General features: G+C 46.5%; 1 protein-coding gene across 1 annotated transcript; it reads right to left on the reverse strand.

Annotated features, from left to right (window-relative positions):
• Positions 1-8,930: 8,930 nt before the first annotated feature.
• NAT8 (N-acetyltransferase 8 (putative)) lies at positions 8,931-10,467 on the reverse strand. The gene is made up of 2 exons (XM_025353760.1): positions 10,407-10,467; positions 8,931-9,797 (listed from the first exon to the last, which is right to left on the reverse strand). Exon 2 carries the CDS (start codon positions 9,720-9,722, stop codon positions 9,039-9,041), a length of 684 nt encoding a protein of 227 aa, XP_025209545.1. The 5' UTR covers positions 9,723-9,797; positions 10,407-10,467; the 3' UTR covers positions 8,931-9,038.
• Positions 10,468-23,941: the final 13,474 nt, after the last annotated feature.

Raw genomic sequence — 23,941 nt, forward strand, 5'->3', positions numbered from 1 at the left:
GACGTCCTTTCACCCTAGCAAAGAACTAGAAACAACTCAAGTGTCCTTTGACAAGAGAATGGGTAAATGACAAGTGGTATGTCATGCAAAAGAATTCTAGACAGAAGAGAAAATTAAGGAACATCAAACTTAGTGAATCTTCAAGATGATGTTGAGTAGGAAAAAAAACTACAGAAGAATATATTGTATGATACTTTCATCATAAGGTTCAAAAGCAAGCCAAGGTAATCATGTGCAGGGACACCTAGGGACCCATGTCATTTTAGGATCAAACAGATAGATGGATAGATAATAGGCAGACAGATGGATTTTTTTCTTAACTGAAAAGAGTGGTTACATCTTAAGGGAGCTAGGATTGGAGAAGAGACACTTAACTTTGAAAGTATTGTCAAATATAGTGATCTTTCTAGTTCATTTGGGTGCTGGGTTCAGGGGTATTCTATTATGCACCATAATTTATGTGAGACATTTTATTATATCATATGTTTTAATCATACAGTAAGCAGTTTAGTAAACAGATTTATAACTACATATAATGTGTAGGTCTTGTGAACAATGCTGCTGTGAATATCAGGACCCAGCTGCACTTGTCTGTCACTGCCTTTTGTAAGCCTGCTCAATTGGGGAGTTCCTTCCCTTATTCTGGAGATGAGAACTCAGGGAATGCCTCGACTGTTCTGATCACTATCAGGGGATTACACGTTCTACCGTGCTGAGTTTTCACTGAAAGCCCAGTCTCCACTCAATAAGTAAAAGTGTAATAATCAAAACTGCCAACTTGAGTTCGAGTTAAAATCTTCTCTCTTCCCCTGCCAGGCCTCTCTGCACCATCTAGGGGAGCATAATCTCCTCTGCCACTGCCTGACAGGGCTCTCCTCCTCAGCAGCGCAGGGAGGTGTCTGACCCATCTGTGTGTGTGTGTCTATGTGGTGGGGATGGGGACCACAGCTTGGCGTCCTGCCCTCTCACCCTGGCAGTTCATTGTCTCAAGCTGACTCTTTTGGGTGTTTTCACAGCTTCTTCTGAGGCCTCCCTCTGGAATATTGGATCATAACTCTAGCAATGCAGCCAATAGGTTTTCTTCCGGCTTCTGGTCCTCCTCCTCCTCCTCCCAACACCTGGTTTCTAGCAGTCACTCCACTGAGACTCAAAGAGTCTTCTTGGCCCAGTGCCAGCCTCTTGCATGTCCCGAATCTTGTCCTCAGGAAACACTTATGCATCCTATGCTGGTGTGAACTCTAGGAGTGCAGGATCACCCCAGGACCACAGCCTAGCTAGGCCCTGAAACCCACACTCTGGGTTTCTCAGACGTGAGTCAGCCCCAGGCCACTAAACCTCTCCCATTCCAGGAATCCCTGTCAAGTGGTGAAAGCCGGCATCTAGACCTGGAGTCACAGGCACCTGTAGCATAACTCCTCCTGAAATGGAGGTTTTTCTTTAGAGATTGGTCCATATCCCTTATCCCTGGACTTCGGAGAAGGGTGGACAACCTGTGGACTGGACTTGAGTTTGGAATTTAGAGAAGTGTCCATAGTAGGGTTGCCAGATGAGGCAAATAAAAATACAGGATGCCCAATTAAATTTGAATTTCAGATAAATGATTTTTAATGTTTGATTCTGTCCCATGCTGAAAATTGCCCACTGTTTATGATAAATTTACATTTATTGGGGCATTCTATACTTTATCAAGGACACATGCAGGAGGAACAGTAGCACAAAGCTTCCCGGTGCCTTGTGTGTGAAAGAAAGGCTGCCAGGGAAATGAGAGAAACACCCAGGGATCCCGGTGACATCCGGAAGCAGCATCCAGACCATGTAAAGACGCCGCCTGCAGGGGGAGACTCAAGGCCTGGGAAGGTTTTCTAATCTGTGTCTTGGGTCAAGTGCAGAGATTTCCTGGGAAAGGAAAACCAGTAGGACAAATATTGTATAGTTCCACTTACATGAAATAGTCAGAATAGGCAAGTTCGTAGAGACAGAAAGTAGAACAGGAATTACCAGGGACTGGAGGAGAAGACAAGGAGTTCTTGCCTAGTGGGTACAGAGTTTCTGTTTGAGATGATGAAAACCTTCTGGAAATAGATTGTGGCGACAGCTACACAACATTGTGAATATAATTATTACCACCGAACCGTACACGTTAAAATGGTTGTGATGTTATATATATTCTACCATAATAAAAAATAAGGAAAAAAAGGAAAGGGAGATTGTCTCAGGCTGGCCAACTTCCCTGCATGTACGCACATCTTCACATGTGCACATGTGTGAAACAAATGAAGCAAGAAAAGAAATTATAATTTAACCAGTAAACAATATGTAAAAGGAAATCTTAATGTCATTACAATTTTACCAGGCTCCGAATAAAATACCATCCTTCAAATTGAACAAATTACTTATTAGCTGAAGATAGGTGAAAGGAAGTTTGGAATTAACAGTCTAGATTTTCTCACTGATGGGTACAAGTCACTGACCTGTAAAATTATCTTAGATCATGCCCTCCCTCCTTCCTACTTTCTGGAAAACTATCAGTCTCCTACCCCATGCTTGCCCAAAGAGTTCCCTGTACAAATCACAAATATGCATTTGCCATTCCCTGGAAGCCCCTACTTCTCTAAGGGCTGGGCTCATCCACTGCCAGTGCCCACAGCCCCAGTTCAGGCAAAGCGATCAGTTCAGGCAAAGAGTTAGAAAAAAGAGTTCTCTAACTCTTTTTATACTCCGTTTGAGTTTTAGAGCCACCTAAACTCTTCTTTTTTCCCAATACTTGGAGACAAAATTTACATGAGAGACAGCCATTTTCAAGTGTACAGTTCCCTGCCATTTGGTACATTCACAGTGTTTTTCAAGCAATACCCCTATCAAGCCCCAAAACATTTTCATTACCCAGGAAGGAAAGCTGTCGTCATGGAGCCATCACTTCTCACATCTCCTTCCCCTCAAACCCTGGCAACCCCAAACTGTTCTTGACAGCCTCCTTTGGCATTTCCTCATTTTGTTGTCAGATCTCACAGTGGAATTTCTTACCTATTATATCCAGTGCATCGGTGTGAAGTTCCAGTTTAACTTCCTATTACCCCGAGCCCAGTGTCTTGCCCCAGTAATACCGTCCCCCAATTCACAAACATAGACGCATTCCCTTCTACACCTTTGGGCCTCCTATCTGAGTCCTTCAGGAAAGAAGAGCTTGTAAGTCCCTTGGCAGTAAGTGTGGACTTGGTCCAAGGAAGATGAGCACCAGTCAGGGCAGCTGGCCCCTCCTGTCTCCCTGGCCATCAGCAAATCAGCACTGCCCATCGATGCTCAGGCAGTGGGAGCATCAACCAGAATAGGACACACCTGAATTGCTCTGCCTCATGGGAGGGCGGCCGCTGTGTTGCATTTAGGAAGAAGCTGTGCAGGATTCATACTGTGTTGCTAATGTTAATCTTGTGGGCATAATAAACGTCGTATCCACACATTTTTTTGAGATCAGACAAGATTGGGTGCGTTCAGGGTGGTATGGCCGTAGACCCCACACTTACTTTTAACACACTTCTAGGCAAGGCTGCTGCACTGGTCTGGGGATCACACTTTCAGCAGCAAAGGACTAAATTACAATAGCTGCCAGAGGGGAAAAAACCAGGATGAACTGCTTCCTCCTGACTCAGAAGCTAGGGAGTCACTGAACTGACAAGGGGATGGGGTGGGGATAAGGATGTTCCAGGCAAAAGGAACAGCATGCCCAAAGGCCTCAAGCAGAAGAGAGCTTCCGGTATTGAAGAAGTAGAAGTAGCTCTGTGTGGCTGAGGGGTGGTCAGAAGATGGAGCAGAAGAATGCCAAGTCCTATTCCTGGGTCTGAATTTCCAGGAGCAGAAGCCCTGTCCCCTCTAGAAGGTGGATATAGTTTGGATATTTGTCTTCATCAAATCTCATGTTGAAATGTGACCCCCAATGTTGGAGGTTGGACCTAGTAGGAGGTGTTTAGGTCGTGAGAAGTGGATCCCTCTTGAATGGTTTGGTGCCCTCCTAATGACTGAGTTGTTGCTCTATTCATGTGAGAGCTGGTTGTTTAAAAATGCCTGGCATCTCTCTGGTTCCCTCTCTTGCCATGTGGCACACCTGCTTCCCCTTCACCCTTCCCCGTGAGTGAAAGCTTCCTGAGGCCCTCACCAGAGGCAGATGCCAGCAGTGCGATTCTTGTACAGCCTGAAAAACTGTGACTCAAATAAACCTCTTTTCATTATAAATTACCCAGTCTCAGGTATTTCTTTATAGCAATGCAAAATAGACTATCACAGAAAGTTGGTACTGAGGAGTAGGGTGTTGCTCTAAAGATACCTGAGAATGTGGAAGTGGCTTTGGAACTGGGTATCAGGCAGTGGTTAGAAGAGACTGGAGGGCCCAGAAGACAGAAAGATGAGAAAAGATTTGGACCTTCTTAGAGATGTGTTAAGTGGTTGTAGCCAAAATGTGGACAGAAACATGTACAGTAAAGGCCAGGCTGATGAAGTCTCAAAAATTAACCGGGCATGGTGGCACATGCCTGTAGTCCCAGCTACTTGGGAGGCTGAGGCAGGGGAATCGCTTGAACCCGGGAGTCAGAGGTTGCAGTGAGCTGAGATCACCCCACTGCACTCCAGCCTGGGTGACTGAGCGAGACCCTGTCTCAAGGAAAAAAAAAAACAAACAAGAGGTAGATGTTACAGTTAATGGAGCATCATGCAGCTTCATATCTCCTTTTTACTCAAGCTGGGGCCTGTGTTTGGTGTTGAACAAAATGGAATGCTGCACTTACCTCTCTCCTGATTTTGCTACTACAGAAAGCTTAATGTAAAGGTGGCTGACACTGCTGTTTCCTTAGACTCTGACACCAAATACAATGAAGAAGTCTCTCCAGCGGAAAACATGGTATGTTTACAGGAGCAACTAACAGCCGGTTTGTAGACATCCTAAATGGTGGGTTTCCCAAAGGTTTCTAGTCTTTATATGTCTCCTAGTAAGTGTCCAGGTTCATATGGCTTGTGTTACCAGAGCAACAATGAAAATGGCTGCGTCTTTAAATCAGGCCACTTTACAGTGAACTATGGCCCTTAATTGCTATCACATTTCAAACAAGAACTATGACCAATTAAACTTTAATATTGTTGAACTCCGTATGTTGCCTGAACTTTGACTTAAGTTGGTTGGTTTCATTTATTTCATAAGAACTCTTGTTAAGGAGTGCACCTTGGTATTTTGGTATTATTCTCTTGATAGTCATAATAATAGTTCCCTAGTGTGCTGCATCCTCTCAAGTCTTAAATGTTTTGTATACAGCCATACATTGAGAATCGAATAGTCTCACTTTGACTGGGTCAATAAGAACATAAAAAATCATTCACCTAGTGTGAAGCTGTGACTTGTGAACTTCATAGTGACACCAATAAAGACTTGTGAACTCCATACTGAGACTAAAACGACTTGTGAATGCCATACTAAGACCATTTACAATAGTGAGAGAGTAGCATCAATGCCTAAAGTTTTGGTCAATCTCTTTAAATTGAGAGTCTGACAAAAAGAGGGGAATTGATAAATGGAACTCAAATCTGGCCTGAGGAAGCCTTCAGGTTCCCATACTTGAGTTCTTCAGGGTGAACCGTAACGTAACTAGTAGGTGGGAAGACTGAAAACCTAACTTAGGAGGATGCTTCTTTAGCAATAGCTGAGCCTCAGCCAATCCCACTGGCCACACTTCAGCCACTCACAGGCAACCGACTGCTCGAATCATGCTCAGATAAGGCAAACACCAAGCTGTGTTTGGAGCAAGCCCCCCAAAATCTGGCCATAACTGGCCCCAAAACTGGCCATAAACAAAATCTCTGCAGCACTGTAACATGTTCATAATGGCCCTAATGCCCATTCTGGAAGGTTGTGGGTTTACGGGAATGAAGGCAAGGAACACCTGGCCCGCCCAGGGGGGAAAACCACTTAAAGGCATTCTTAAGCCACAAACAATAGCATGAGCGATCTGTACTTTCAGGACATGCTCCTGCTGCAGTTAACTAGCCCAACCTATTCCTTTAATTTGACCCATCCCTTCATTTCCCATAAGGGATACTTTCAGTTAATTTAATATCTATAGAAACAATGCTAATGACTGGCTTGTTGTTAATAAATATGTGGGTAAATCTCTCTTTGGGGCTCTCAGCTCTGAAGGCTGTGAGACCCCTGATTTCCCACTTCACACCTCTATATTTCTGTATTTGTGTGTGTGTGCCTTTAATTCTTCTAGCGCCACTGGGTTAGAGTCTCCCTGACCGAGCTGGTCCTGGCAAAGCTGTAACCAATCTTACTGTTTCTGTACCTCACTTCCATTTTCTGTATGTCACTTTCCTTTTACTGTCCACAAATTTGCTTTGATAACACAGCATCCCTGGTGTCTGTCTGTATCTGCTGTGATTCTGAGGACTGCCCAATTTGCAAATCATTTATTTTTCTTGCTCAGTTAAACTCTGTTAAATTTAATTTGTCAGTGTATTTCTTTTAACAGAACTTATAATTAAAATGGGAAGAGAGTGTAAATATTTAGAAAACTTTCAGCCTGGCCATGTGGTAGACAAGTAGGAATCCAAGCAGCCTGCTGAGCAACTACTTGCTAGAGACATTACATGTCTGAAAGGGAGCCAGGTGCTAATATTCAAGACAGTGGGAAAAGGCCTCAGAGGCATTTCAGAAGGCCCCTTCTATCACAGGCCCACCTAAGAGGACTGAATAGTTTCAAAGACCAAGCCCAGGGCACCATTGCCCTGTGTCATCTCAGGATGCTACTGCCCACATCCCAGCTTCTCCAGTTCCAACCCTGGCTCAAAGGGCACTAGGTACAGCTCAGACCACTGCTTTGGAGGGTACAAGACCTAAGCCTTGGCAGCTTCCATATGGTTTTCTTTTTTCTTTTGTTGAGACAGAGTCTTGCCCTGTCACCCAGACTGGAATGCAATGGTACGATCTCGGCTCACTGCAACCTCTGCCTCCAGGGTTCAAGTGATTCTCCTGCCTCAGTATCCCAAGTAGGTGGGATTGCAGGCATGTGCCACCATGCCCAGCTAATTTTGTATTTTTAGTAGAGATGGGGTTTCACAATGTTGGTCAGGCTGGTCTCAAACTCCTGACCTCAGGTGATCTACCTGCCCCAGCCTCCCAAAGTACTAGAATTACAGATGTGAGCCACCATGCCCAGCCTTCCATATGGTTTTAGGTCTGCAGGCTTGCAGAATGCAAGAGTGAAGGAGGCTTGGGAACTTCCACCTAGATTTCTGAGGACGTATCAAAAAGCCTAGGTGCCCAGGCAGAAGCCTGCCACAGGGCAGAGATCCCACAGAGAGCCTCTACTAGGGCAGAGCCATGGGAAAATATAGGGTTGGAACCCCCATACAGGGTCCCCATGGGGATATTGCCTAGTGGAGCTGTGGGAATGGGGCCAATGCCCTCCAGACACCAGAAAGGTAGAGTCACCATCATCTTGCAACCTCAGCATGGAAGACCCACAGGCATTCAATCCCAACCTGTGAGAGCAGTGATGTTGGCTGCACCCAGCAAAGCCATAGACACAGGGCTGCTCAAGGCCTTCAAAGCCCACTCCTCTCACCAGTATGGAGTTAAGGAAGATTATTTTGGAACTTTCGGATTTAATGTTTGCCCTGCTGGATTTCAGACTGGTGTGGGGCCTGTTGCCTTTTTCTTTTGGCCAATTTTTCCCTTTTGGAATGAGAATGTCTACCCAATACCTGTAACACAATTGTATCTTGGAAGTACGTAACTTGTTTTTGATATAACAACCTCATAGGTGGAAGGAATTTGCCTTGAGGCTTAGATGAAATTGTGGATTCTGGACTTTTAAGATGATGCTGGAACAAGGTGAGACTTTGGAGAACTATTAGGAAGGGATGGTTGCATTTTGCAATGTGAGATGACATGAGATTTGGGGGTAAGGGGCGCACTGATATAGTTCAGATGTTTGTTCTCTCCAAATCATATGTTGAAATATGACCCCCAAAGTTAGAGGTGGGGCCTAGTGGGAGGTGTTTTGGTCATAGGGGTGGATTCCTCATGAATGGCTTGGTGCTCTGTCCATGGTAATGAATGAGTTCTGGCTCTATTAGTTCACATGTAAGCTGGCTGCTTGAAAGCACCTGGCATCTCTCTTGCTTGCTTTCTCGCCGTGTGACACACCTGCTCCCCCTTCAGCTTCCACCATGAGTATAAGGTTCCTGAGGCCCTCACCAGAAGCAGATGCCTGCACTATGCTTTTTGTACAGCCTGCAAAACCATGAACCAAATAAACCTGTTTTCCTTGTAAGTTACCCAGTCTCAGGGATTCTGTTATGATCCCCTGGAAGAGTTATACTATTTCCAGGTCTAGCCCATGGTAAATCCCACACTCGCCTCAGAGGCCACCTTCTTCCCTCTGCAGAGACCCTGGGGTTAGAGTGGATTGATTGTGTCTCTGGCCCCAATTCTTCTCCTGAGGCTGCATTCCACTCTTTTGCTATGTGACTTTGCAGCCCTTCTCGCTACTGAGGCAGGTTCCTCTCTCGCCAAGTTTGGCGAAGATGCAACACATGCAGGGATTTGAAAACACATTTGTTTGTTTCTGCTTTTGTTTTTGCTTCTCTGCAATTTCCTTGAAACCATGCCTGAGCTAGCCTGTGGGAAAACGAAAAAGCATCATTGACCTAGTCTTTCAGCCAATCCCACTGCATTTGTACAATGCAATCTGAGACCAGAGGAAATGCCCAGCCAAGCTCAGCCAAAATTGCTGACTCATGAGCTAAATATTTATTTCATTTTATGGTTGTTCTTAGCAGCATTATCCTGGCACTAGAAAAACGAAGCAGATGGGACTCAAAAAGTCTGAATGAAGCAGAAACCCAGAAGCTACCCCACAAACAATCACCTGGGACTCAGATGAGGCTGGACAATAAGCTTTTTTGCATTGAAAGATCATTGCAGTGAAAGGTTGGGGATTGCTTGCTGTTACAGCTGAATGGATTCTATTCTGACCAATACACAAGGAAAGAGATCACAGACCCCCTGCCTGAGAAGAAGGGAGGCGGTAGATGAAATGAATTATAGTATGAGCCACTAGCCTGGCCCACATGCAGGAGAAGGACTGGCCCGTCTTCTGGAAGCCCATGCTCTGGTAGAGGGACAAGGCAGTGAGTTGGATGTTGCTGGTGTCCAGGACAACTGCACTGCAGTCCTGGTCCCGGGCAAACTGGAGGACAGTCCTGATCAGGGCTTTTGCTATCCCCTGACAACGGTGCTCACTGTCCACAGAGAGATGAAACAGCTGCAACCGCTTCTCCTTCAAGGTGGGATCATCAACGGGCAGAGCTCCTACCATGCCCACCACCTTCTCTTCAGACTCAGCCACCCAGAAGCAGGAGTCAGGCTCACTCAGGTAGGATTTGGTGATGTCAGACATGTCTGTGCGCAATACTGTGTCTACATAGTCCTTCCAGGGTTTTTTGGCAAGGAACCACAGGGCAGGGAGGAGGCTGAGGCTGAACATGAGGGCCAGAAGCCAGGAGCCAGAGACCAGGAGTAGGGCGAGGGGTCCCCCAAGTAAGAGTATGAGGGTTCGAGGCAGCTTCAGCAATTGCCAGAAGGTGGCTGGGATGTGCTCAGCCATCCCCTGGGAGAGCAAGCGCACGACCCACTTGCGGTCGCTCTCCTGGTATTTGCGGATGTGATAAGGAGCCATGGACAGACTTCTGTGTCTGAAATCTCTAAGTCCAGGAGACAGAGCGAGGCCTCCCTGCACGCCTTTGTGCCAGGCCTGGGGAAGAGAGAAAATCATGTGAGTGCCTGCATGTCTCCCAGCCCTGCAGGAACAGGGAGACCTGCTCAAGGATGTGTTTTTCCACTTTTGCCCATGAGGAAGCAGGCCTCTGCCACTGAGAGAACGTAGGGTCAGAAAGACCTACACTGGAATCTGGTTCCATCCCTTTCTAACTGTGTGACCTTGGGCATGTCACTTAACCTCTCTGAGCCTCCATTTCTTCATCGATAGAACAGGGGAGAAGAAAACCTGCCTTCTAGAGTTGTTTTGAAGATTGAATAAAATACATTCTATAAAGCCTGATAGATGAACTACCCACCGCTCTTCCATCTGTTTCCTTTTTCTGGCTCTCTCAGCTTCTTGGTGCATTGAGAGGGCACCTACCTCAGGCAGGCCACACGTCCAAAGCTTTGGTCCTTCTCCAGGGACCATACATCACAGAAATCCTGTGTCCAACACAAGTTTCAGGAAAGGCTCCCCCCAGCATTACTGTAAGTTCTTAAGTTGCTGAGGTGGCATAAGAGTCAAGCACAAAAAATAGCCCAGCCTCCAGATCCCAAGGAAGGTGCATGCTCAGAGCACTGTCCTTCCACCCAGTCCTCTCACCTGTCACCACAAGAGCCTTGAGTGTCCAAGCTTCAGCTCTCAGCCGCTCACTGGCATCCAGGAGATACTGTCCGGGGCTTGCCTACCCCTGCACAGCAGGCTGCCTGCCTCATTGGTTGGCTCCTGAATGTTTGGTAATCATAAACCCTAGGGTCAAAGAGCTGGACCGTAACACAGCAGGGAGCCCAGTGTGCATTCACCTTTGTGGTCAAAGGGAATGACCTGAAAGGGGAGACTCAAGGTCTGGGATCACCTGGGGTCCTTGCCCTTCTGGAAGGCCTGCCACCTCTCTTGGCTGTTCAGGCCCAGAGCATCTCTCTGCCACCTGGCACACTTGGTACTCTCTGAGATACACCCTGGTCCCTGTACACGTATACCGCGAGCCTGAGAACTGTGCCATTCACCCTGTACTCAGTCACCACTGAGCAGAAGCCGAGTCCCCAGGCTTGGCAAGAAGGCCCTTCCCAGCTAGGCTTCTCCCCACTGAGGTTTCCCTGGTCCATGAAGCATTGATAGTTGGCAGTTCCTTGCACTCACTTCACCAACCCCTGCCTCCACCCATTCATTGATTCAGTCAACAGTTGTGTGCGATGCACTTCCTGTGTCTGGGGGTCATTTCAGCCATGAGCAAGGTTGACATTCGGATGACAGACATGGCTGTGTGTGGCTGGTGTGTGTTCTGGCTGTTGGTCAGAGGCTGTGCCATAGCCATTGTTAAATATTTTGCACTGCAGATGTTGGGGAGGCCCAAATTCATGCTCTTGTACCCGACGTGGAGCTGATGCCAAACACTGACACGTTGGGGCTTGGAGACAGAGAAAGTTTTATTCGATTTGGCCAAAGCAAGAAGGCAGGAGAGCAAGATCTCTCAAATTCACTTCAACAAAGAAGCAGCAGCAGAATGTTTTTATGCAGCTAGAGTGAGGAAAGGGGAGTTCAGGTGGATTGAGAGGAAAAGTCTGTGTTTCCTCAATCTCAGATAACACCTTGAGCAACCAGGCTTCTGGATGTCAGCAGCTGGTCACAGTGTCCTTCAAGGCATTCATTCCTTCTGCAAACTTTTCCTGACCCTGAAGGTATGTCTTCCTGCTGGGCAAAGAAACAGTACATAAGCAGTTTATCATTATATTGTGGGAACAAGGAATATTGGACCAAAAGCAAGTGGTTAACATATGCAAGCCAGCAAGGGCCTGATCAGAAGGCCCTAAAACATGCTAGGGTGCTGAAATCTCAAGGGGCCCGATTACAAGGATGAAATGTACATGAGATAGGCAAAAGCAAAACCTAACAGTAAAAGCCTGTTTCCACACCAAATTACATGCTATTGAAGGGAAAGCTCCCTTCCAAAGATTAGCTAACCTATTGATGATCAACCACACTGGGCCCGTCATCTAGGTTAGGTAGTTTGGACTCTATTCCAAGAGCAATGGGAGGACATTGATATGCACGGAGGGGAGGAGGGGTGTGTGTGTGTGTGTGTGTGTGTGTGTGTGTGTGTGTGTGTGTGTATGTATGTGTGTGGTGTGTGCATGCACATCATTCTGGCTGCAGGTGGACAACGGATCTGAAGAGGTAGGAATGGAAGCAGCTACCCCTTATGGCTCGTTCAGCATCCAGGCAGAAGCAGGGCCCCCAGTACAGGGATGTGGGTGCTCACTGTACAAGAGCAGCTGGCCCAGAGGGGCTGGTGGGAGCTAAAATCGGGCCTCCCTCTGATTGCCAAGCCATGAGCCATGGCACGAAGCTCAGACTGGCCAAAGGAAAAGGCAACCTTTTCTTATTTGCTCAAAGGCATTGCTTGCCTGCTAAACTCTGCATCCAGTGGGTTGCGTGGCTTGAGGCTGTGGGTAGCTCTGGATTCATAAAGAAGCCACCTGGGCAGCAGATGCCCATGCGACAGCAGTGGCTTCACCAGAAGGAGGAAGTCAAGAATGTGAGACATGAGCCACAGGGAGGTGCATTTGGGGACAGAAATGGCAGGAGTTGGAATTATTCACACAGGGATCAGCATGAGGAAGGGCTCAGAGACAACAGCCAGGTTTCTGGTTGGGGCATTCAGGAAAACACTGGAGAGAGCCCAGATTTGGAAAAGTCAAGGCTTCCCCTAAAGCTGCTGCCCTGCAGCCTTCTTCAGCAGAAACTAGAAGCTGGGAGCCAGCAGCAGGGACTCGGGGCTAGTGGGTGGAGGCTGCTGAGATTCCAGGTCTTTGGCATCCAACACCACTTCCAAGGAAAAGTCTAAGGAGCATCAAGTCTGGGTAGTAAGTCCATGGCTCATCTTTAGAGTATTCTCAGAACATTTCAGTGTCAAGCAAGAGTTGGCCTAGGAATCACAAGAGGTGAGCAGCTGCTCCAAAGCACCACTGAGTACTGCTAGTGTGAGTCTGACCAATATTCAGAGTCAGAAACCTGCCAGTCACGTGGAGGGGGAGAGGTTTGTGCTCTGTCCCTGTGTGCTATCTCTCCCTCCATGCTTGCTGGTGGCTGTGGCTTCCTTAAAACACAACCACCTCAGTTGACATTCAGGCATCTCTTGCTCCCAGGATTTAGTGTAACTTCTGCATTTGTGTAGCTTTCCTGATAGAAGCCTGGACTTTCCTTGTCAGACCTGAAAGAGTTATTTATTCATTCAACAAACAGTGGCCGAGGGTGTATGGTGTGCCGGACCTGGAATTGGCATGAAGGCACCAGATGTCAGAAGCCAGGCTGCTGCCCAGGAGGACACACCTGATGGGCCTCTGGGAACAGGATGATGGTGGAGACATCACATCCAGAATAACTTTGTTAGGATGGTGAACTTGACAGTTAGGACTTTTATGTTGCACTTGTTGAAAAGCCACCTAAAATTGCCATAAGTAAGAGAGGTGATCTAATGGCCCATGAAACTGCCAACTCCAGGAAGACAGACAGGGTGACCTGAAAGTAGGTTTGACATGTTGGTTTTTCTGCCATTCTGTGCGTGGCGTCAGCTTCCTCCCAAGACTGACACTACATAGGACATTAGGTGTTTGCCAGCCCAGTTGAAGCTGTCTGCTTCCTTGCGAAGGTTTATGTGGGGACTCAGTCACACTTTCTGGAGACTGTAGCAGAATCCAGGTTATATGAAAGGAGTCCTGGCCCAAGGATACCAGCACCCCATAGAGATGGAGAACCCCAGGGGGCACAGGGGCTGAGGGGCTGAGTGACAGGGAGCACTGCCCACAGAGGGGGCATCCTGCAATCAGGAAGGGTAGGAAACGGGTGCAGATCAGCCGCCGACAGAGGCCCACCCAGGTGAGCACAGGTGGAGTTGCTGGTGAGGTGAAGAGTGTGCTGGTTGGGAGGGGAGGGCTGGGGACCAGTAGCCGGTTTGGGAAACCAAAGCTGGGCAAAGGGTGTGCCAAGGCCTGCAGTGGGGCCTGTTAACAAAAACATCAAACTGTTAAATGATCTGAAAGAGGTATTTTCTGAGCCAATATGCGTGACCATGGCCTGGGGATCTCAAGAGATCCTGAAAACGTGTGCTGGGGCAGTCGTTTTCTACATTTGAGGGGACAAGAATTGGAGTAACGTCCTAAATCCATCCATGGAAGGTATACATTGACTCTGTCTAACACGGTGGGATATCATGAAACGGCGGGGGACATTATAGGTCACAGGTGGATTCAAAGATTTTCCGATTGGCAATTGGTTGAGAGTTCAGCTTTGTCTAAAGACATGAAGTTGGTACAAAGGAATGCTTCAGTTCAGAGACAGCGTCTGCCTCTGCCATGTGATGCTGTCCCAGAGTCAGGTAGGAAAGTCAACCACAGCATCCTGGGTCAATTTAAAACCCATTGAAGGAGACCATGGTTTCTAGGGTGTGTGTTAATTCTTGCCTTGCAAGGCCTTAAGTCTTCATTTTCAATTCCTAAATAAAGGGATGAGTCCTGGAGCTTCTGGAAGCTGGCCTGGAGCTGAGCACTTGCTGCAGACAATGCCCAAAGTGCAAACCCAAAGGCGCGTGGATCTGGGCTGCATGTGAAAGCTTTCATGTTCAGGTCTTACTTTGCGACGGTGAGGGGTGACCAGGGAAGCCTACATGAGGGGTGGGGGCCAACCAGCAGCCCAGCCTGGGGAACTGCCTTAACCACATCTCACCTCACTGCCTCAACCACATCTCACCTCACTGCCTCAACCACATCTCACCTCACTGCCTTAACCACATCTCACCTCACTGCCTCAGAGTTAAGGTTTTCTTGAAGGGAACATGAAGATTTGTACAAAATACCAACAAGCTGAGATTTTAATTTTTTGAGCAATAAGGAAAAATAGAAATTTTCACTCCAAGCACCCCATGTTAAGCTCGGCCGAACTGGTGGCACATCTCAGGAGTCATGGGGCAACGCTCTCAGAAACAGTGTTAGGGCAAAAAGCAAAAGCAAAATCAAAAAAAAAAAAAGACAGTGAAGAGGCTTAATTCTTCTTGTTAAGGGAAGAGATGTCCTCTTGTCACTTTTCTTAGAGCATTTTCTTTGGAAAACTTGTCATTTTAAATCCTTCCTCTGCCCCTTTGAGGGACATGCAAAGCTTTTTGACAGCTAAATAAGCCTCTTGCCGGTTTTGCAAGGTCTATGTCCCTGAAGGACCTGGGAGCCCAGTCTTTGAAACGTTATCATCAGAGCAGCCAGGGCCCTGCCTCCCAGTCTCCATGGGAGGGCGGGAACCTAACTTTTGCCCTATGTGATAAATCAACTTCTATCGTAAAGATAAGGGTTGTTTTTCCTTTATATGAAGTAAAATAGCAGATGCAGGTTGTTGAGTGAATTGAGGTTGAATCTCTGATGAACTTGGTGTGACCAAAAGTGCTGTGCAGTCCCCTGACCTGAGGACTAGGCATGGCTTCTCTTGAGAACGTGTGCAATGGTTTGGACCCCCTGGCTAGATTAGCGGTGAGATTTTTTTCTGTCTTTGCAGCGTCTGAGCGGATCATTGCCTGTCTTGCGCATCTCGCTCTGGGTTAATGCTTTTTCAAGGATAAAAGTGTTGTTCTTTCTCTTCTTCCTCTGCAGAGAGGCTTGCTGGGATGGGAGAAGATTTTATTTGTAATTCCATTTCTCCATGACCAGAGGATGGGCTCTGGGGGTCAGGCAGCTGGGAAGAAGTTTAGAACCCACGCCTAGGCCTTCCCCAAGGCTCATGCACTCAGTTCAGCAGTATCAGAAACACTACCTGGAAGACCCCATACTGTCTGGAAAGAGGAATTCATTTTCTTTCATTGCTGACACTCCTGGGTGAGTGTGTGTGGTGGTTACCCATACCCTAGTCCCACCCTGTGCCCCTCCTCCACCTCAGGGGGCCCCAGGAGGCCTGGCCCTCCTAGCCCAGGGCACCCCCAAGGGAGACTGGGGGTTGGGGGTCCCACCAGGGTGCCAGGTGTTGGTCAAAGTGAATGTGAACTAGAAGGAAGGAGATGGAGCCCTCTCCTGGGAACCGGAAAGGGACAGGGATGGGGTGGGGGTGCCCAAGAAGCCATGGCTCTGGACTGGGGCCGCCAACCTGCCCAGGCAGCTGGGGCTGACTCCTTGAAGTTGCATTTCTGACTCCCCCTCCCACATGCAGGCTCTTGGCCCACTGGAGGCCTAGAGGCAATGGCAGGTTCACTGTGGGCAGGGTTGGGGGCATGGGGTGCCCTGGGGAGCTGGGGGTTCCTGTGGAACAGTGGTATGGGTCCCACCCTGGTCACCCCATCTGCCCGGGCTCCACATGTGCCCCCTGCTCCCCCTGGAAAGACCCTTCTCTGTCCCGCTGGTGCACCCCTCTCCTCAACTGGGCCTCCACCAGGGAGAAGGGCCCGAGTTCTGCCGAGGCGTCCCTCTGAGTGACCACCCACACCTGAGCCATCAGTCAGGTCCCTGCAAGGGAGCTGCCCCTGGGCCTGTGCTCCCCCGCCCCTGGCTGGCTGCACCTGGGCTCCAGATACATGTCCCCCGGCCAGACCCCATTGCTCGGTTAGGCCCTTCTCGCCACCCCTCAGCTCTTCTCCCTAGGGAACAGTATCATCACCAACTTCTCATATCCTGTCACCGTCCACCAGGAGAGCAGGGGCGGAGGACCCCGCTTGTGCATAACTGGTCCCAGGCAGCCGCCCTGGGGCTCCACGGCTCTTGCTGCCGCTGGAAGTCGGGCCAAGGCTGGTGGCACACACAGGTGTGTTCCTGCTGTCAGGGGAACACCAGACAAGGCTGTTTGGCCTTGGGCTGATCTTTAGCCCTGGACCACCCAGCCCCAGGTACTTTAGGCCAATCTGCTGATAAGGCCATAAGTGCCTGATAACCAGTCAGCAGGGTACCCTCCCGGCAGCCTCAAGGGTGACTGGGTTTCTACCACACCCTAATGCCAGGTCTTCCTCTCAGCAAGTTCTACCCAGAATACCCTATTTCACAATGTACTTCACCGCTAGCCCACCTGGCCATGCCCTATCCCCATAACTGGCTCTGAGTTTTCTTGTTACCTTCTAACCTGCTCTAAATGCTAAGGATATGCATCTGTTTTTGATTTCTATTTAATAGGCTCTGCAAGCAGGGATCTTTGGCTCTTCAGTTCACTCATGTATGTTAAGTGCCCAGAACAAGCCTGGCAGGTAGTAGGTGCTCAGTAAGTGCATGTTGAGTGAGTGAACAATAGACAAGCAGTTTGTGTATTCCCAGTAGGGCAGGAACAGGGAAGAGAAACGTTTTATTGGGAAGCTAACAAAGCTTAGGCTTCAAAGTTCCTCTTTCCCCTGCACCAGCCCCTTACAAAAAACAGAAAAACCTTCTGTGGTTTTATAATTTTATATTTTGAAAACAGGCTCCAAAACATATTTGCCTCAGGCTCCAGAAAACCTGGATCTTCCTTGAGGGTCGTGCTGCCTACTGGGTGAAATATAGATTTTAAGGTCTAACAGAGCTGCGTTCAAATCCTAGCTCTGCCTCCTGCAGGTGTCTTAACCTCTCTGAACCCCCCTCTCCTAATTTGTACAAGGGGAGTAATATCCCCACATGTGTAAGACTCAACAGGGTGGGAAGGGCACGTTTGCAGTAATGACTGATTGTATCTAACCTGAATATTAATATATGCATTCCACAGTTTCTTTTGTATGTATCCATTATACCATAATTTTAAAAACTGATGACAAGATCTGGTTTTCAAAACCTTTCTTTATTCTTTGTGGAATAAAGTTCATGGTACAAATATCGACAGAGTCGAAGGCTTCTGTGATGGGTCAAGTGAGATGGGGCCTGGGAAGTGACTGATATTGACCACAGGATGCAGCAACATGGGGATGACTGATGACCTTGACAGGAGCAGCATTGGTTCAGTGGTCCCCAAAGACCTCCTGACAGGGGAAGGTTTCACAGGAGAGGAACTGGAGCTGAGTGCAGAGGACACTGTGGAGCAGTTTTTCCACAGAGTGAAACAAGGAGATGCCTGGCAGCTGCGGAGGAAGGTGCAGTCAAAAAGGTTTGTTACAGAACTACTGTCTGACTCAGCAATCCCATTACTAGTATACATCCAGAGAAATATAAATCGTCCTACCATAGAGATGCATGTGAATGTTCACTGCAGCAGTATTCACAATAGCGAAGATGTGCAGTCAACCTAGAGGCCCATTAATGACAGAGTGGACAAAGAAAATGTGGTACATATACACCATGGAATACTATGCAGCCATTAAAAAGAACAAGATCATGTGTTTGCAGGAACATAGATGGAGCTGGAGGCCCTTATCTTTACCAAACTAACACAGGAACAGAAACAAGACTGGGCGCGGTGGCTCACGCCTGTAATCCCAGCACTTTGGGAGGCCGAAGCGGGCGGATCACCTGAGGTCGGGAGTTCGTGACCAGCCTGACCAACATGGAGAAACCCCGACTCTACTAAAAATACAAAAAAAATTAGCCAGACTTGGTGGCGCATGCCTGTGATCCCAGCTACTTACGAAGCTGAGGCAGGAGAATCGCTTGAACCCAGGAGGTGGAAGTTGTGGTGAGCTGAGATCATGCCATTGCACTCCAGCCTGGGCAACAAAAGTGAGACTCTGTCTCAAAAAGGAAAAAAAAAAAAAATCAAACACCACATGTTCTCACTCATAAGTGGGAGCTAAATGATGAGAACTTATGAATACAAAGAAGGAAACAACAGACACTTGGAAACAACAGCCTTCTTCAGGGTGGAGAGTGGTAGGAAGGAGAGGAGCAGAAAAAGTAATTATTGGGTACTAGGTTTAGGAAATGGGTGATGAAATAATCTGTACCATAAACTCCCATGACATGAATTTACCTGTATAACAAACCTGCACCTGTACCCCTGAACCTAAAATAAGAGTTAAAAAAAGGTTTTGCTTTCTGGTATGTAGGTGAAATAATTGTTTGCTGAAGAGATCCAGAGGCAAGCCAAACAGTGATGGTATAGGGGTGGGGGTACATTTGGGACAGTGCTCTTGATTGGTTGGGAGGGGCTGACCTATAAGAGACAGTCATGCAAAAGGGGCAGGCAGGAATGTGAACAGGGACTGACAATGTGTTATGTGCTGCCATTGCCTCTTCTGTTGTGTTTTGGTTTTTAACAATGAACTAGGAAAGCATATTATCAACTAAGAGTGAGGGTCAGGAAACAGGCGTTATATCTTCGAGGGGGAGAGAAAGGATAAGCAATTGTCCAGCAGTTGCCTCTTCTGTTCAGTAAGGACAGAATCTGACAGGGTGGAGCTGGAGGAGAAGAAGAGAGCCAATGAGGAGCCAGTTCTGTGATGAAACTTAGGCTTCCCAGGCTCAGTATCACCATGCAGCATCTGAACTCCATCCTTATCTATAACCCACCCTTCTTCTATACCTGGTAGAAAGCACCCCTTACACTCAGACACGCACAGGAAGGCACTTGCTAATTGGAGGGAAGACTCACTCACTGTGTCCCTGGGCTCCACTCCAAAGGTGGCCAGTGCAGCTCTCTCACCTCCAATATCTGACCTTTTATGTGTGGCTTCTTTCAGTTAATGTTTTCAAAGTTCATTCATGTTGCATCATGCATCAGTACTTCATTCCTCTTTAGGGCTCAATAATATTCCGTGTATGTTTATACTGCACTTTCTTTATCCATTCATTCGTTGATGGACATTAGGGTTGTTTCTACTTTTTGGTTATTGTGAATGGTGCTGCTGTGAACATTCACGTACGAGCAGTTGTTTGAATACCTATGATCAATTCTTTCGATGTATACCTAAGAGCAAAATTGCTGGTTCATATTTTAATCCTGTGTAACATTTTGAGGAAATGCCAAACTGTTTTCCAAACTGTCAGCCGTAGTTTACTTTCCCACCAGCAGTCAGTCTAATTTTACTCCACTGCCTGCCTCAGCACTACTGCCTAGAACATAAAGGGAAGAAGCAATAGCTGTTTTTCACCAAGAATTTATTAGATGCCTGGCACTGTGAGAAAGACGGTTTCCCACGTCGTGCAATTTCATGTTCACAACAGCCTTGGAGCTAAGGTTGGTATTATTAACATCCCCATTTGGGCCGGGCATGGTGGCTCAAGCCTGTAATCCCAGCACTTTGGGAGGCCGAGACGGGCGGATCACAAGGTCAGGAGATCGAGACCATCCTGGCTAACATGGTGAAACCCCGTCTCTACTAAAAAATACAAAAAAAAATAGCCGGGCGAAGTGGCGGGCGCCTGTAGTCCCAGCTACTCAGGAGGCTGAGGCAGGAGAATGGCGTAAACCCGGGAGGCGGAGCTTGCAGTGAGCTGAGATCCGGCCACTGCACTCCAGCCTGGGCGACAGAGCGAGACTCCGTCTCAAAAAAAAAAAAAAAAAAAAAACATCCCCATTTGGCAAATGGGAAACTGAGGCCCAGAAACCTGAGATTTCCTCTTCACGGCCCCACATGGGAAGTGAAAGCTCAAACCTAAGGTAGCTCTGGCCCCAAAGCCTGCACTGTTTTACTTTTTCAGTACAGTGTGCTGACCCTGCAGGCAGGGGTTTGACAAGTGTTTAGTGAGTCTGGAATTCGCATAAAGCCTCACAAGCCCAGAGAAGCAGCTCTGTCTGGAGGTGCGTAAGATTCACCAGTAAGGCCCCATCACCCCCATCCTGTTGCCAGTGGTCAGGACATACTTGGCCAAATTCCCATATGTGACTAAGGCTCTATTTCTTCTTCAAGATCCAGTTTAGTGCTACCTGCCCCGTCCACTTCTGACCACCCAACCAGATGAATCGGGTCCCAGTCCCTCTCTCCTTTGAAGCCTTTGCATTTCTCATTAAGCACTTGTATTGCTGCTGTTTCTTGCTTACTTAATAATTAACTTGCCATAGTTAGTTAGACTAGACATTAACAGTTTAACTACTCTGATAAACTATTTTATGTGTCTTTCTATTGCTCACAGGAACCTGATTATAATAGCTCATTGCATTGTTGGAGTCGCTGTTATTCCCAGAGCTGTGGGGTTTGAGAGCAGCGTGTCAGTGCCACCCCATGCTGCATCCAGGAAGATCTCTCCTCCACTGGATCAGCCCAGCTGGAAAGCAGCCAGTGAGACGGAAGATGGACAATTCAGCGGCAGTACATTCTGGAAGTCTCAGGGGGAAGAGAAAAATCGACTTAACTATGTTAAACCTACATTTAATGTAGGTTCCTGGAAAGGACATCATCTCCCCCGATCTCTCATCAATAACCCAACATCAGATCAGTGCCCTGGACTTATCGTTGGAAGGGGAATGAAAGTAGACAGATAGGTCTTCCTTGGTTAGATGTCCCGAAATCCGAGGGCGATGGTCCTAGCTCTTCAGAGAGGACACCTTCTTTAACCTAACCTTTTAACAAGTTCTCTACAGGAGAAGATACCAGGTCCCAACACTTCAAGTAGCTTTATAGACATAGGTAATCGAAGGACTAATTATGAAGGTGTAGATGGGTAGAGGGGAGCAACAAGGATGGCACAGGAACCCATAGTCTGAGGAGGAGGGAGAGTCATTGGAACCTGAAAGGACCTGGGCAGAGCAGGCTGTCCTGAGAGCTGGCCTAGGGCCAAGGCACAATCAATACCAAGCCTGCCTTATGCTCTCTTCCCTCCACTCCTCAACTTGCTGCTGGCTTTCAGAAAAGTTAAAAACTTGCCTTTTCTATCCTTTTGCCATTGTTGCCATGTTATAAGGTGGGGAGCAATATTGTATCCAACTTTCTAGATATCGAAGTGGAAATCAGGTGTATATAGCCAGTATATTTGTACCTATTAGTATTCTTATTGGTAATGCTTTCTAGATGTTATCTAACTGTAGCTTTGCATTTTCTATTTGATTCAAAAGACATGTAAGAGATAACTTTTTCATAATTCCATGTTGGATTTATTGTCATTACTTATTAAGTTATAATTTTAATGTATTGTGATTAGATAGAGACTGTACTGTGTTCTATTTGTGTTTTAAGGATACATACAGGTTTTCTTTGTGGCTAAATATAAGTAATCCATGGGTGTTTTAAAGAAGGTAGAGTTTCCAAATAGACTATGACATTGCAGTCACTGTCAGATTCCACCCAACATTTCAGTCAGCCACAGAACATATAAATGACAGCAGTCCCATGAGATTATAATAGTATATTTTTCCTACACCTTTTCTTTACGTAGATATTTTAGATACACAAATACCACTGTGTTAAAGTTACCTACAGTATTCAGTAGAATACCATGCTGTACAGGTTTGTAGCCTAGGAGCAACCTGTACCTGATAGCCTAGACGTGTAGTCGGCTGCGCCATCTAGGTTTGAGTAAGCATACGCTATGAAGTTCACACAAAATGAAATCACCTAATGATGCATTTCTTAATATACATCTATTAAATCATTTTATTAATTACATTAATTATATTCTTCCTGAATATTGATTTTCTTAATCTGTTGAGAACTTCAAAGAGTATATTTTAAGTTAATTGAATGTATCTTTTGTTAATTGAATGGTTATATGCGTGTGTATACACACACACACACACACATATATATATATATATTTTTTTTTTTTTTTTTTTGAGAAGGAATCTGTTACCCAGGTTGGAGGCAGTAGCACGATCTTGGCTTACTGCAACCTCTGCCTCCTGGGTTCAAACGATTCTCCTGCCTCAGCCTCCCAAGTATCTCGGACCACAGGTGTGCACCACCACACCCGGCTAATTCTTGTACTTTTAGTAGAGATGGGGTTTCACCACATTGGCCAGGATGGTCTCAAACTCCTGCCCTCAAGCGGTCCACCTGCCTTGGCTTCCCAAAGTGCTGGGATTACAGGCACAAGCCACCGCACCCAGCCTGGTTATATAGATTTTTATTTTATGTCTGGCACATAAATATTAATGGCATGAATATTAATGACACTTTTTTCACTGTGAATCGTACCATAAATCATATAAAGGAACTTTTGTTTTACATTTTGAATATGTTTTGCCTTTGTTTCTACTTCATCCAATACAGTTTTTTAAATGTGGATTTGCACCATTGCTCTTTGTCTATCCTTTTACTTTTGGCTTTTCTCAGTCACTTTGCTCAAGTGTAAATAGCAGCTACTTGAATTTAACTTTTTTTCCCTCACCCAATTTGAAGGTCTTTTTTTGAAGTGAGTTCTACTTAAGTTCATTGTTGTAACAAATACGTTTGGTTTAAATTTTTTCATTTTCCTTTTTTTTTTCCTCCTCTGGTAAACGTATTAAGTTAATGTTTGTTTAACTAAATTCCATTTCAAATGGTGAGGAGGAGTAAAAAACACCTAACATAAAGTTTGCCATCTTAAGCATTCTTAAGTGTACAGGTCAGTAACATTAAATATATTCACATTGTTGTGAGACAGATCTCCAGAACATTTTAATATTGCAAACCTGAAACTCTATATCCGTTGAATAACAACTTCCCTCGTCCTCCTCCCCCAGCTTCTGGTAACCACCATTCTACTTTCTGTCTCTGTGAATTTGTCGATACCAAGTTTGGAAGATAAGAAATATCTTTTAATTCCTGATTTTGTGTTATTAGTGAAATAAAATATCTACCCTTTAGTGACTGACTTATTTCACTTAGCATAAGATCCTTAAGATTCATCCATGTTGCAGCATGTGACAGAATTTCCTCCCTTTTTAAGTCAGGATAATTTTCCATGGGTTGTGTGTGCCACATTTATTTATCCATTCCTCAGTGGATGGGCATCTGTGTTGCTTCCACCTTTTGCCTATTGTGAGTTGTGCTGCTGTGAACATGGGTATGCTAATAGCTTTCTGAGTCCCTGCTTACTGTGCTTTTGAAGACATACTCAGAAGAGGGATTGCTGAATCAAATGGTGGTTCTAATTTTCACTTTTGGAGGAACCTCAATACTGATTTCCAGAGCAATTGTGCCATTTTACAATGACACCAACAGCGCACATGTGACTCATTTTCTCCACATCCTCACCAACACCTGTTATTTTCTTTTTTTTTTTTTTTTTGTAATAGCCGTCCTAGTGGGTGTGAGGTGATATTTAATTGTTGTTCTGATTTGCATTGCTCTGATGATTAGTGATACA

This window comes from Theropithecus gelada, chromosome 13 (genome assembly GCF_003255815.1).
Source record: "Theropithecus gelada isolate Dixy chromosome 13, Tgel_1.0, whole genome shotgun sequence".
Classification (NCBI taxonomy): domain Eukaryota; kingdom Metazoa; phylum Chordata; class Mammalia; order Primates; family Cercopithecidae; genus Theropithecus; species Theropithecus gelada.

Coding starts and splice junctions, on each gene's coding strand:
- NAT8 (XM_025353760.1), bottom strand. CDS start 9,722: ATGGCTCCTTATCACATCCGCAAATACCAGGAGAGCGACCGCAAGTGG.